General features: G+C 31.7%; 2 protein-coding genes across 4 annotated transcripts; both read left to right on the top strand.

The window, feature by feature from the left end:
- The first annotated feature begins 275 nt into the window (after positions 1-275).
- LOC148176832 (retinaldehyde-binding protein 1-like) lies at positions 276-1,902 on the top strand. Of its 2 annotated transcripts, XM_088033118.1 has the most exons (4): positions 276-1,242; positions 1,288-1,398; positions 1,443-1,545; positions 1,589-1,902. In XM_088033118.1, the coding sequence occupies exons 1-4, from the start codon at positions 1,168-1,170 to the stop codon at positions 1,732-1,734; spliced, it is 435 nt and encodes a 144-aa protein (XP_087889244.1). In that variant the 5' UTR covers positions 276-1,167; the 3' UTR covers positions 1,735-1,902. The 2 variants fall into 2 exon arrangements, with proteins under 2 accessions (XP_087889244.1, XP_087889243.1); XM_088033117.1 differs by having other exon boundaries at positions 276-1,398.
- Positions 1,903-6,891: 4,989 nt separating this feature from the next.
- LOC148176831 (alpha-tocopherol transfer protein-like) lies at positions 6,892-8,148 on the top strand. Of its 2 annotated transcripts, none has more exons than XM_088033097.1 (6): positions 6,892-7,089; positions 7,134-7,293; positions 7,342-7,594; positions 7,640-7,750; positions 7,795-7,897; positions 7,941-8,148. In XM_088033097.1, the coding sequence occupies exons 1-6, from the start codon at positions 6,954-6,956 to the stop codon at positions 8,084-8,086; spliced, it is 909 nt and encodes a 302-aa protein (XP_087889223.1). In that variant the 5' UTR covers positions 6,892-6,953; the 3' UTR covers positions 8,087-8,148. The 2 variants fall into 2 exon arrangements, with proteins under 2 accessions (XP_087889223.1, XP_087889224.1); XM_088033098.1 differs by having other exon boundaries at positions 6,955-7,089; positions 7,177-7,293.
- The last annotated feature ends 4,519 nt before the right edge of the window (positions 8,149-12,667 follow it).

Genomic DNA, 12,667 nt, shown 5'->3' with positions numbered 1-12,667 from the left:
TTCAAGGAATCCAAAGAGAATAAAAAGAAATTCCAGAGAATCTAAAGAATTCAAAGATTCAAAAGAATGCGCAGAATTCAAAGAATTTATAGAGAACTCAAGGAATCTAGAAGATTAAATGAATTCAAAGAATCCAAACTATACAAAGAGAATCTAAAGAATCCAAAGAAAATAAAAAATTACAAAATTTGTCTCAAACAGTTATTACACAATTACCAGAGTTACAGCCTTTAACATATTTCATAGAACGATTACAACGAATTAAAAAAGAGAATTTGAAGAATATAAAAACAAAATGCTAGAAGAGCCTCAGACAAGTGAAGAATTTGTAGAATAAAACTTGAGACCCAATGGAAAGAAATACTTGTAAAACCTAAAAAACGAACCCAAAGAAGGATTCCAACAAAATAATCTAAATGGACAACAGATAAATATGAAGAACTGGAATACGTCGAACAAGTTCTCCAAAAATAACTCTTCATTTGATCCTTTAATCATTTTAACTGTAAAAGATCAGTATTTTTCTTAATTATTGTAATGATACCTCGGAAACAACAATTCAAAAAATAGCAGTGGACAATTTCAAACCATTCAATCTCAAACGATGAACTTTCTCCACTGCGCAGACCTCTGGGAAGAAGTCGCTAAGAAACACAACAAGACATTGAAATCTTTAGATGAAGACGTCGCTACTTCGCGCCAATGGTTAAAGACACAACCTCATCTCCCTGATTTGTTGGGTGAGTGTTGAAAACAGTCATCAGAAAAAGTAACTCAGTTTCAGACACCAATTCCCTTCGCAATTTCGTCACTCTAAACAAGTTTAGTTTGGAAGTAGCCAAGCAGAAGATTGAACTACTTCACACTGCAAAAGAATTTTGACGACGTCTATGGAAGTTGTCACCCAAACTTGGAATTCAACGCGATTTTTTGTAAAATGGCGTAAGATCAACGCGAAAAAATCAAAGAAAGTTTACTGTGGTCTTGTAGGTATCTGGTGTTTGCTGTAAAGCCCACGAAAGACATGTACAGAATCGGATTCTTCAAATTTAAAAGCGCAAGTCTGCGCGAATTTTTTGAGCCTCTGTCACTGTTCAAACGAGTCATAACAATGCACGACGTGCGCCTCCGAGCGGACGTCCTCAATGGCGATATTATCGTTGCGATATGAAAAATTTTACTATGAATTCCATTTCGAAAATGACACCCTTTTTAGTTTCCACAGTTGTAACCTTATATGAAGTAAGAAAAGAACAGTTTTACCACTTGCAAAAACGTGTTTTCCAGAAAGCTTTCTCAAGCCCTCTCAAGGCTGTTTATCTCATCAATCTACCATCGTACGGAAGCATCTTATTAGCAATCTTCAAGAAGTTCCTGAAGCCCAAACTCTTCGAGCGAGTACGTACAAAGCCAAAAGAGTCAACACTAATTCTATGTTCAAGATCCACGTCATCGACGATGTTGACACTCTGAAAGAACTATTACCGATAGAGTTATTGCCTGATGATTTCGGAGGAGAGGGACCATCGTTGGGTGCTCTCGAAGGTAAGACTTGTTGTTTGGCGCGCGTGGTAAAAATTCTTCCTAGAAACTTTCCAAGAGCTGTTTGAACGACATTCGGAAGACTTGTCTCGTATAGCTACAATGACCATCAAGGAAAGTCTTCGACCGGAAAAACTGGAAGTTGACGTTTCTGGTGTTTATGGAAATTTTAAAAAACTTGAGGTTGATTAAGTGTGACAATTAGTTTACCTTGTTCTAATTAACATTAATAAAGCGTAAACAAACACGTTACTGGTTTTATTAACACGCAGATTTGAATGCGTTCAAAATTCATTCTCGTCAAAATATTTCCAAAATTGAACTTGAAGAAAGTAGAAGAAAGAAGAATGTGAGACACCGAGAAAACAAATGGAAGAAAGAAAAAGCCGAAAGTAAAAAAAGTAAAGAAAGAGGCAAAACCCGAAAAGAAAAAATTATAAAAATTGTCTCTTGCGTCAATTTTCGCAATTTAGCACAGTGAATAAGCAAGTCCAAATGAGCACTTAACATATTTTTTTAGTTTTTACCCATCATCAAATTGAAAAATTCCAAAATTTCTCTTTTGCTCTACAATTTTGAAATTTGGCGCCGTTAATAAGCAAGTCTAAATGAGTAATTTCCACAAATTTTATTGGTGCGACGTTAAAATTACCAAAATTATAGCTCTTATTATTTTTTTCGGTAGTTTTTGACTCATCCTCAAATAGAAAAATATAAAATTCGTCTCTTTTGCTTTACAATTTTGAAAATTGGCGCAGTTATTAAGCAAGTCTAAATGAAGACGTTTTCCAAATTTTATTGCTGCGACGTTCAAATTAACAGAATTACAGCCCTTGACATATTTTTATTAGTTTTTGGCTCGTTCTCAAATAAAAAAAATCCCAAATTTGTTTCTTTTGACCTATAATTTTGAAATTTGGCGCAATTAATAAGCAAGTAGAAATTAACAATTTTAACAAATTTTATTGCGACCCTAAAATTACCCGGATTACAGCCCCTAATATTTGTTTGTTAGTTTTTGGTTCATTCATCAAATTAAAAAATTCCAAAATTGGTATTTTTGCTCTATAATTTTGAAATTTGCCACAATTAATAAGCAAGTCCAAATGAACAATTTCTTGAAATTTTATTGCTGCGACGTTAAAATGAGCAGAATTACAACCATTAACATATTTTTTCATTAGTTTTTGGCTTATTCTCAATTTATACTTCCAAAAATATTTTTTTTGGTCTTTAATTTTGACCTTTAGCGTACTTAATGTTGCTGAGGCATTAAAATTATTGAAGTTACGGTTCTTAAAATGTTTTTTTAAGTTTTTGGTACATCCTCAAAATGAAAAATTTCAAAATTTGTCTCTTTCGCTCTATAATTTTGCAATTTTTGCACAGCTAATAAGCAGACCAGAATAAGTAACCTTTTAAAATTCCATTTAAACGGTTACAGTTGCAACCCTTAATAAAATTTTGTTTTAGTTTTTGGTACATTTCCAGAATAAAAAAATCTAATAAATCCAAAAAATTCAAAGAATCTAAAGAATCCGAAGAGAACCCAAAAGAAAATCCAGTGTCAATAAAAAATCCAGAGATCTAACAACGAATTCAAAGAATTCAAAAATTCAAAGAGAATTGAAAGAATCTTAAGAAAACAAAGAATCCAAACACTGAAAATCCAAAAAGAATCCAAATAGTCTAAAAAATTCTATCAAAATCCAAAAAGAATCAAAAGAATCCAAAGAATTTAATGGGAATCCAAACAAATCAAAGAATCCAAAGATAACCTAAAAAGCCAAAAAGAATGTAATGAAGCCAAAGAAAATCCAGATACACGATCCATTTTACACGATACGTTTACAATTTAATTTGAACTTTTGGTTCAAAAATTGATTCTGTACATACGAAGTAAATGGTAGGCACTACCAAAAACAGTACCTGATTGAAAATAGAAAAAAAATGGAAAAAAAACCTATTTGACCATAATGTGGCGCACATACAATATAAACCTGCAATATAAACAATACAAATTGCCTAAAAAATCAAATATTGTTTTTGTTAAAAAGTTGGAGTGTTTCAACATATAGATATTTCTAAGAAATTTGAATATAAAATTTGGCGAAAAATATCTTGAATTAAACACATACGCAATTAATTAGCAAATTTCACTCCTAAAAACTCCAATTTTTATCCAATTTACAGGGTATACAGGGTCCACCCCAAAATCATCTTTAATTTTAAAGATAAATTTTTGAAAATTTCCGAAAAAGCTCTAGATGATGACGTTATTTTATCACGGTTTGTTTGGCGTTGCGCCGCCTAAGAAGTAAAATTTTTAGCAATTTTTGAGTTTTTTGCGGAAATATTCGCGAATTCAAATTTTTTCAACATAAATGTGATACAAATTTTTGAGTTTCTATTTTAAATCTAATGCAAATTGTGTTTAAAATTTGCGAAAAAAACGCTGCTTTATCAAGTTAGTTTTCAAAGTGATGACGGCGCAGTGGCAAACTACGTTTACACCAAAATTTCACAAGTGACTTCATTCACCCGTATGAATGTCAATTTTGATTAACTCGGGCATATTGCACTTTATAGACACCAGAAATCGTTAATAAACATCGACAAAACGACAATTTCACCAAGTAAAACTTTTGTTACAATCTAAAGCAAACCAACGAATAGATGTCATTTGTGACACAAGATGTTGACAGATGGGTGTAAACGTAGTTTCCAATTTTGACGTAATGAAATTGGAAACTAACTTGATAAAACAGCATATTTTCCTCAAATCTTGAATACAATTTGCATTAAATCTAAAATGACAACTCAGATATTTTTAACACATTTATATTGAGAAATAAATAAATTAGGGGTTGATTTCACAAACCCTCACGATTAGCTAAAAATTGCATTTGAAGACGTCGCGACGCCAAAACTATCAGTGATAAAAAACAAATTTTTGCGTCAGCTTCTAGAGCTTTGTCAACAATTTTTTCAAAATTTTATCCATAAATTAAAGACGATTTTGGGGGTGGACACAAGTGGACCCTGTAAAATTAATCTCAATCATCCTACTCAGGTAATTTGTTCAAAAGTTTACCACAAAACCAAACGGATTTTGTGTGCGTATTCTAAGTAAAAAAATGTTGACACAGTTAGGATGTTTTAGTTATTTTAGCGCACAAAGAGATAAAATTAAAGACACCTTATGATTTTTGAGTAATAAATGGAATAGAAATTTAAATCGGATGACAGATGGTATTTTGTTCAAACTCAAAATCTTGAAAATTTTAGAATCTTAAAATTTTTAATTTGCTTATGTACATTTTGTAAAGGCAATAACATAGGAATTTTCTGAAGGTAAATTAAATCTTCAAAAGATTTGAAATATTAGTTTAATTAAATTATTGTGTAAACCGGTCCATAATTACATAAGTAATATTTAAATTAATTATACTTATTCAAATGAATGTTCTCTTTCAACATATCCATCTCTACATTGTTTGAATGGAAAAAAGTACCTTGGTTTATTTCGCACATTTAAAAAGTATTGAAGAATGGTTCTAAGTAAAGTAAACCCAGTTGACATACACCTAGTAAATTTTATGGCCACATTATGAGAGGGCCGGGCAGTACTAATCCTTGCGATTGGAGACCATAAATGAGCACGAAATGAGTCCGGGCCTATTCAACCATCGGTCAACTCTCTACCTAGAAATTTGTCGGCTGCAGTTTACAACACCCAGTTTTATTTCTATAGGTGGTTCGACTTAAGCCATAAAATGTTTACTAGCTATATGTCAACTGAGGTTACTATACCTGCAAGGGGTGATCGCCATAAATGAACAATGGATTAAGTTTACAGCTTGTGGTTAACTTCTAATAGCTGGTCATAAATTACCAGAATTCAGACAAAATTTCAATCAAGAATTTTAAAATTGCCATAGCTCATTTATTTATAAATAAATTAGATCGCTGTTTTTGCATATCAATTCACAATTTGGAAATCTAGACATTATCCGCAATCGATTCTTATTTTTTTTTTTAGTTATGGCTGTATTGGAAATTTTTGTTGCTAAGAAGAAACATCAAATTAATTTATAGGTGAATAAACATCTTTTTGGGATTTTTGCCCCGGATAATGTCTAGAAAATATTTTGGACATTCCATTCGTTTCTGTTTTATATCGATATCTTTCATAGTAACGAAGATATGATTTTTTGAAATTAGCATTGAATCTCCAAAGAGCCAAACGGGTCGCCTCCTCTTAAACAAACAGGTCGTTTCCAAAATATAAATTATTATATAATTATAATTATTGCTGAAATCTCAAAATGTTCTAAAGTTTTTTGACTCGGCCATTTTTCTATATGTCCGTTTCAAATATGGCAGCGAAAATCTCAAACACTCTGTGTGAATAATAATTCTTATTATCGAGGATTCTTTGCGAATTAATGAATTTAATTATAGAAACCCACCAATTTTTACAAATTCTCGAGATTCTGTTATATCTTTTTTTCTTGATATGACGTGGTGCCTAAATGAGAGACTACACCGTGTGTCTTATATTTTTTCTTCTTTCATTGTAATAGAATTTGCAATGGGCTCAGAAACCATGAAAGGCTTGCCTAATTTTCAGTTTTTAATAAAATTCGTAACTTTGTTAGTTTTTAAGTTATGACGATGAAATTTATAGAGGTCATTATTATTTTTAAGTGTTCATTAATTGCTTCAAAGCACAAAATTTTAAAAAATAAAATAAAGATTTTAGAAACCATGAAAGGCGCAGCCTGCCTGATTTAGGAATTTTCTGCTAGTATTGTTAAATTTTTAATAGCGAAGCCCGTTGGTTATTTTCTTTTAAACCTTTAATTAGTCTGTTTTTTATTCTAAAATTTTCAGGAAATTCTATATTTTGCCAGCGTAATTATTTGTATCAGTTTCAAAAATCAAAAAACACAAAATATAAAGTTATTTTAAAACTTTTTTGCTAAATGTTAAATGACAAAATACAATTAACTGGAAAACTCCCTTTTTTGTTTCATAATCTAACAAATAAACAATCCCAAATGAATATTCAACGTTACGGAAAAGTTTACGAAAAAAGCAAAGATCTACAAAATTCCGAGAGCCACCTAGTTTGTAAAATAAAACTTGAGACTTCAAAGAAAAGAAAAACTTGTAAAACCAAAAAAAAAGAACTCAAAGAAGGATTGCGACAAAATAATTTAAATGGAGATCAGATGAATATAAAGAACTGAAACACGTCGAACAAGTTCTCTAGAAATAAATATTAATTTGATATTTTGATCACGGCAAAAAAGTAGTATTTTTCTTAATTAATACCTCAGAAATACAAGGTCGACAACAATTCATAAAATAGCAATGAACAATTTCAAACCATTCAATTTCAAACGATGAACTTTCTCCACTGCGCAGACCTCTGGGAAGAAGTCGCTAAGAAACACAACAAGACATTGAAATCTTTAGATGAAGACGTCGCTACCTTGCGCCAATGGCTAAAGACACAACCTCATCTCCCCGACCTGTTGGGTGAGTGTTAAAAACAGTCATCAGAAGAAGTAACTCACTTTCAGACACCAATTCCCTTCGCAATTTCGTGATTCTAAACAAGTTTAGCGTGGAAGTAGCCAAGCGGAAGATTGACAACTACTTCACACTGCGAAAGAAGTTTGACGACATCTATGGGAGTTGTCACCCAAACTTGGAATTCAATGCGATTTTTTGTAAAATTGCGTAAGATCAACGCGAAAAAATCAAAGAAAGTTTATTGTGGTCTTTTAGGTATCTGGTGCTTGCTGAAAAGCCCACGAAAGACATGTACAGAATCGGATTCTTCAAATTTAAAAGCGCAAGTCTGCGCGATTCTTTTGAGCCTTTAGCACTGTTCAAACGAGTCATTACAATGCACGACGTGCGCCTCCGAGCGGACGTCCTCAATGGCGATATTATCGTTGCCGATATGAAAAATTTTACTATGAATTCCATTTCGAAAATGACACCCTTTTTAGTTTCCACAGTCGTAAATTTATATGAAGTAAGAAAAGAACAGTTTTACCACTTGCAAAAACGTGTTTTCCAGAAAGCTTTCTCAAGCCCTCTCAAGGCTGTTTATCTCATCAATCTACCATCGTACGGAAGCATCTTATTAGCAATCTTTAAGAAGTTCCTCAAGCCCAAACTCTTCGAGCGAGTACGTAGAAAGCCAAAAGACTTATCACTAATTCTTTGTTCAAGATCCACGTTATCGACGATTTTGACACCCTGAAAGAACTGTTACCGATAGAGTTGTTGCCTGATGACTTCGGAGGGGAGGGACCATCGTTGGATGCTCTCGAAGGTAAGACTTGTTGTTTGGCGAGGGTGGTAAAAATTCTTTCTAGAAACTTTCCAAGAGCTGTTTGAACGACACTCAAAAGAGTTGTCACGTATAGCTACAATGACCATCAAGGAAAGTCTTCGACCGGAAAAAGTGGAAGATGACGTCTTTGGTGTTTATGGAAATTTCAAAAAACTTGACGTTGATTAAGTGTCATTAAGTACAATTAGTTTACCTTGTTCTAATTTACATCAATAAAGCGTAGACAAACACGTTACTAATTTTATTAACAAACAGATTTAAATGCGTTCAAAATTTATTCTCGTCAAAATATTTCCAAAATTAAACTTGAAGAATGTGGAAGACAGAAAGAAGAATGGGAAACATCAAGAAAACTAAGAAAAACAAGAAAAAACAGAAAGTAAAAAAAACAAGAAAGAGGTAGAAGCCAAAACAAAAAATAAAATAAAAAATTCAAAAATTTTTCTCTTTTTGCAACTTGGCTGTTAATAAGCAAGTCTATATGAGCAATTTTCCCAAATTATTGCTACGACGATAAAATTACCGGAATCACAGCCCTTAACATGTTTTTATTAGTATTTTTCCCATTCTCAAATTGAAAAATTCCAAAATTTGTCTCTTGCTCTATAATTTTGAAATTTGGCGCAGTTAATAAGCAAGTCTAAATGAGTAATTTCCCCAAGTTGTATTAGTGCGACGTTAAAATTACCAAAATTACAGCCCAGTTTTTGACCCATCCTCAAATACAAAATTACAAAATTCGTCTCTTTTGGTATAATTTTGAAATTTGGCGCAGTTAATAAGCAAGTCTAAGTGAGTAATTTCCCCAAATTTTATTAGTGCGACGTTAAAATTACTAAAATTACAGCCCAGTTTTTGACTCATCCTCCAATACGAAATTACAAAATTCGTCTCTTTTGCTTTATAATTTTAAAAATTGGTTAATAAACATTGCCGCGACGTCCAAATTACTAGAATTACAGCCCTTGACGTAGTTTTATTAGTTTTTAGCTCATCCTCAAATAAAAAAATAATCCAAAATTTGTCTATCTTGGCATATAATTTTGAAATTTAGCGCAATTTAATAATCAAGTAGAAATTAACAATTTCCCCAAATTTTATTATTGCGACGTTAAAATTACCAGGATACAGCCCTTAACGTATTTTTTAGTTTAGTTTTAGTTTAGTTTTTTTTTTCATCCACCAAATTAAAAATTCCAAAATTGGAATTTTTTGCTCTATAATTTTGAAATTTGCCACAATTAATAAGCAAGTCTAAATGAGCCATTTCTCCAAATTGTATTGCTGCGACGTTCAAATTACAAAAATTACAGCCCTTAACGTATTTTTTATTAGTTTTTGGCTCATCCTTAAATTAAAAATTTCCAAAATTTGTTTTTATTGGTTTTTTATTTTGACATTTAGCGCAGTTAATAAGTAAGTCTAAATGAGCAATTTCTGAAAATTTTATTGCGCGACGTAAAAATTACCAGATTTATAGACCTTAATATATTGTTTTATTAATTTTTGGCTCATCCCAAAATAAAAATTTCCAAAATTTGTTTCTTTCGCTCTACATATAATTTTACAATTTTGCATAGCTAATAAAATGAGTAACTTTTCAAAATTTAATTTAAATGACAACACTTACAACCCTTAATATATTTTTTTAAAGTTTTTTGTACATCCCCAGAATAAAAAAAGAATCGAATAAATCCAAACAGTACGAAGAATCTATAGAGAATCCAAAGAATACAAAGAAAATCAAATGACAATTAAAAGAATCCAGAGAATCTTACAACGAATTCAAAGAATACAAAAAATCCAAAGAGAATCGAAAGACTCCTAATATCAGAATGCAAAGAAACCAACACTAGAAAAAATCCAAAGAATCCAAAGAGAATACAAATAATCCAAAAAAATTAATAACAATCCAAAGAAAATCTAAAGAATCAATAAACAATCCAAATAATAAAAAGAAAATCCAAAGAATTTAAAGAATCCTAAGAGACCAAAGAAAGACTTCGAGTATGAAGAATCCAGACAATTCAAAGAATCCAAAGAGAATAAAAATAAAATCTAGAGATTCCAGAGAATCCAAAGAATTCAAAGAATCCAAGGAAATCCAAAAAGAAATAAAAAAATGTGACGAAACCAAAGAATTCAAGGAGAATCCAGAGAATTCAGAAGAATCAAAGAATCCAAAAGGAATAAAAATAGATTCTAGAGATTCCAGAGAAACCAAAGAATTTAAAGAAACAAAAGAGAATCCAAAGAATTCTAAGAATCGAAAGAATGCATAGAATCCAGAAAATCAGAATTAAAAAAATCTGATGAAGCCAATGAAAACCCAGAGGATCCAACGAATCTAAAGAGAACTAAAAGAATCCAAAAAGATAATGCAAAGATTCTAAAGAGAATTCAAAGAAACAAATAAAACCAAAGAGAATCTAGAGAATCCAGACTCTAATGAAACCAACAAAAAGAAACTAAAAGGACTGTAACGAATTCAAAAAATCCAAAGATTTTCCAACGAATTCAAAGAATTCAAAGTATCAAAGAGAATCTAAAGATTCCAAAGCGAATCCGAAGAGAATCCAAAGAATCTAAAAAGAATGCAAAGTATCCGAAGGAAATACAAAAAATTCAAAGAAAATTTAAAAAATCTAAAGACACCAAAGAAAGAGTCCGAAGAATTGAAGGAATCCAAAGAGAATAAAAAGAGATTCCAGAGAATCCAAAGAATTCAATGATTCAAAAGAATGCGCAGAATCCAAAGATTTTAAAGAGAATCCAAGGAATCTAGAGAATTAAATGAATTCAAAGAATCCAAAGTATCCAACGAGAATCTCAAGAATCCAAAAAAAAAATAAAAAATTACAAAATTTGTGTCTTTTACAACAGTTATTACACAGTTACCAGAGTTACAGCCCTTAACATATTTCATAGAACGATTGCAACGAGTCAAAAACAAGAATTTGTAGAATATAAAAACAAAATGCTAGAAGATCCTCAGACATATGAAGAATTTGTAGAATAAAAGTTGAGACTTCAAAGGAAAGAAAAACTTGTAAAACCTAAAAAAAAACCAAAGAAAGATTCCGACAAAATAATTTAAATACCTCGTTTTAGTTTGGAAATAGTTTTAATTAAGTGTAAAGTTTTTCATTACAAAAAGTGGAAAAATTCACAAAAAAATTAACCAAACGCTACAGTTCCAAAACGGAACTGTCGCCTCTAATTCGAAATTTTAGTGCTGGGAGGTAACAAAACAGACATAATCTGAGAAAAAAGAGTGTCTTTGTGGTTCTTCTAGAATTTTAAGCGAAAACTCCAACATTTTCGCAAGAAAACAACAAAAATGCATTTTTTATACAGACGCTACAGTTGCGACATTAAATTTTCGCCTCTGATTCATAATTTTGGCGCTGTGGGGCACTGACAGTCCATGACATGACATTGTACAGCGATTTTGTTGTTATTACAAAATTTAAAACAAAAATTTTAAAATTTTCGTTGCAAAAAGAGAAAAAAAAAAGCAAACCAAACGCTATAGTTCCGAAACTGATTTATGGCCTCTTCTTCGAAATTTTACTGCCGTGATGTAATAAAAGTGACATAATTTGACAGAAAAAGTTGATTTTATAGTTCTTCTAAGATTTTGACTGAAAATTTAAAAATTTTCGCAAGAAAAACATGAAATACGAACAAAAAATGCATTTTTTTGTACAGGCGATGCAGATCCGTAATCGTATTTTTTTGTTATTGCTTCAAATTTAGTCTTTGCGTAACACTAACAGTGGCATAACTTAACAGAGAAGGATGTCCCTGAGAGTTCGTACTAAATTTCCAACTTTTTACACATAGTACACCATTTTTTATGCTTTTAGGCGAGATTGGGCCGGTGTCTTTTCGGATAGAATTGTATTTTCCCCACGAGAGAGCCATCTGTACCACATTTTTAAAAATCAAATTCGACAAAAATAAAAAAAGTTTTAAAAGTTTATGTTGATTGAATTGTAACTTCTAAACGATAAGAGAATGTCAGCGCGACAAAAAGGCAAAAACTCTTTTCAATGCTGCATTGCAATAAAAAAATATAATTCCAAAAGAATCTACAACAACAAATAAAAAATAAATCCAAAATTGCTCCAAGACTCTCCTGAGATCATCTAGAATTCTCGGGATTTTGTAGGTCTCTCTAGAGCAGTCTAGACCAGTTAAGACCAGTCTTGAGCACACTCATGCAGTTTAGGGTAGACTAAAGCAATTTAAAACAGTATAAGGCAATTTAGAGCAATGTGAAGGAACTTTTCTACACTCTCTCTTGACAGTTCAAGGATGCTCTTGACTGTTCTACACATATCTTGACTGTTCTATTCTAAACTGCCGTTTCATAATGCACCTGACTGTTCTAGACTGTTTTTGACTATTCTTGATTGCTCTTGACGAGCTTTTGACTCCTCTAAACTGCTCTTCACTGTTTTGGCCTACTCTAGACCGCTCTAGACTACTCTAGCTTGGTTTAGCTTTAGCTATTTTAGACCGCCTTAGACTACTTTAGACTCCTTTAAACTGGTTTAGACCTGCTTGGACTGATTTAGACTGGTCAAGAGTGTTTTGATTAGTTTAGGCTGCTATAGACTAATGAAGAGTAATATAGACTGTTTTACAAACATATTTGAATTTTATATTCGCACAAAATTTCCACAACACTTGTTTACTTTGAAACCTTGAGCTATTTCGATCATTCTCAGTAATCTAGTCCAT

This window comes from Gnatocerus cornutus, chromosome 3 (genome assembly GCF_029298725.1).
Source record: "Gnatocerus cornutus isolate USDA-ARS CGAHR chromosome 3, icGnaCorn1.1, whole genome shotgun sequence".
Taxonomy (NCBI): Eukaryota; Metazoa; Arthropoda; class Insecta; order Coleoptera; family Tenebrionidae; genus Gnatocerus; species Gnatocerus cornutus.
Note: the sequence above shows the minus strand (reverse complement) of the source record. Positions and strands in the feature narration are given on the sequence as shown.

Bases quoted from the DNA above. Each gene is read 5' to 3' on its own strand.
- LOC148176832 (XM_088033117.1), top strand. From the start codon at position 1,168: ATGAAAAATTTTACTATGAATTCCATTTCGAAAATGACACCCTTTTTA. The intron at 1,399-1,442 runs GTACGTACAAAG...TCTATGTTCAAG, and splicing joins AGCCCAAACTCTTCGAGCGA to ATCCACGTCATCGACGATGT. The intron at 1,546-1,588 runs GTAAGACTTGTT...AATTCTTCCTAG, and splicing joins ATCGTTGGGTGCTCTCGAAG to AAACTTTCCAAGAGCTGTTT.
- LOC148176831 (XM_088033097.1), top strand. From the start codon at position 6,954: ATGAACTTTCTCCACTGCGCAGACCTCTGGGAAGAAGTCGCTAAGAAA. The intron at 7,751-7,794 runs GTACGTAGAAAG...TCTTTGTTCAAG, and splicing joins AGCCCAAACTCTTCGAGCGA to ATCCACGTTATCGACGATTT. The intron at 7,898-7,940 runs GTAAGACTTGTT...AATTCTTTCTAG, and splicing joins ATCGTTGGATGCTCTCGAAG to AAACTTTCCAAGAGCTGTTT.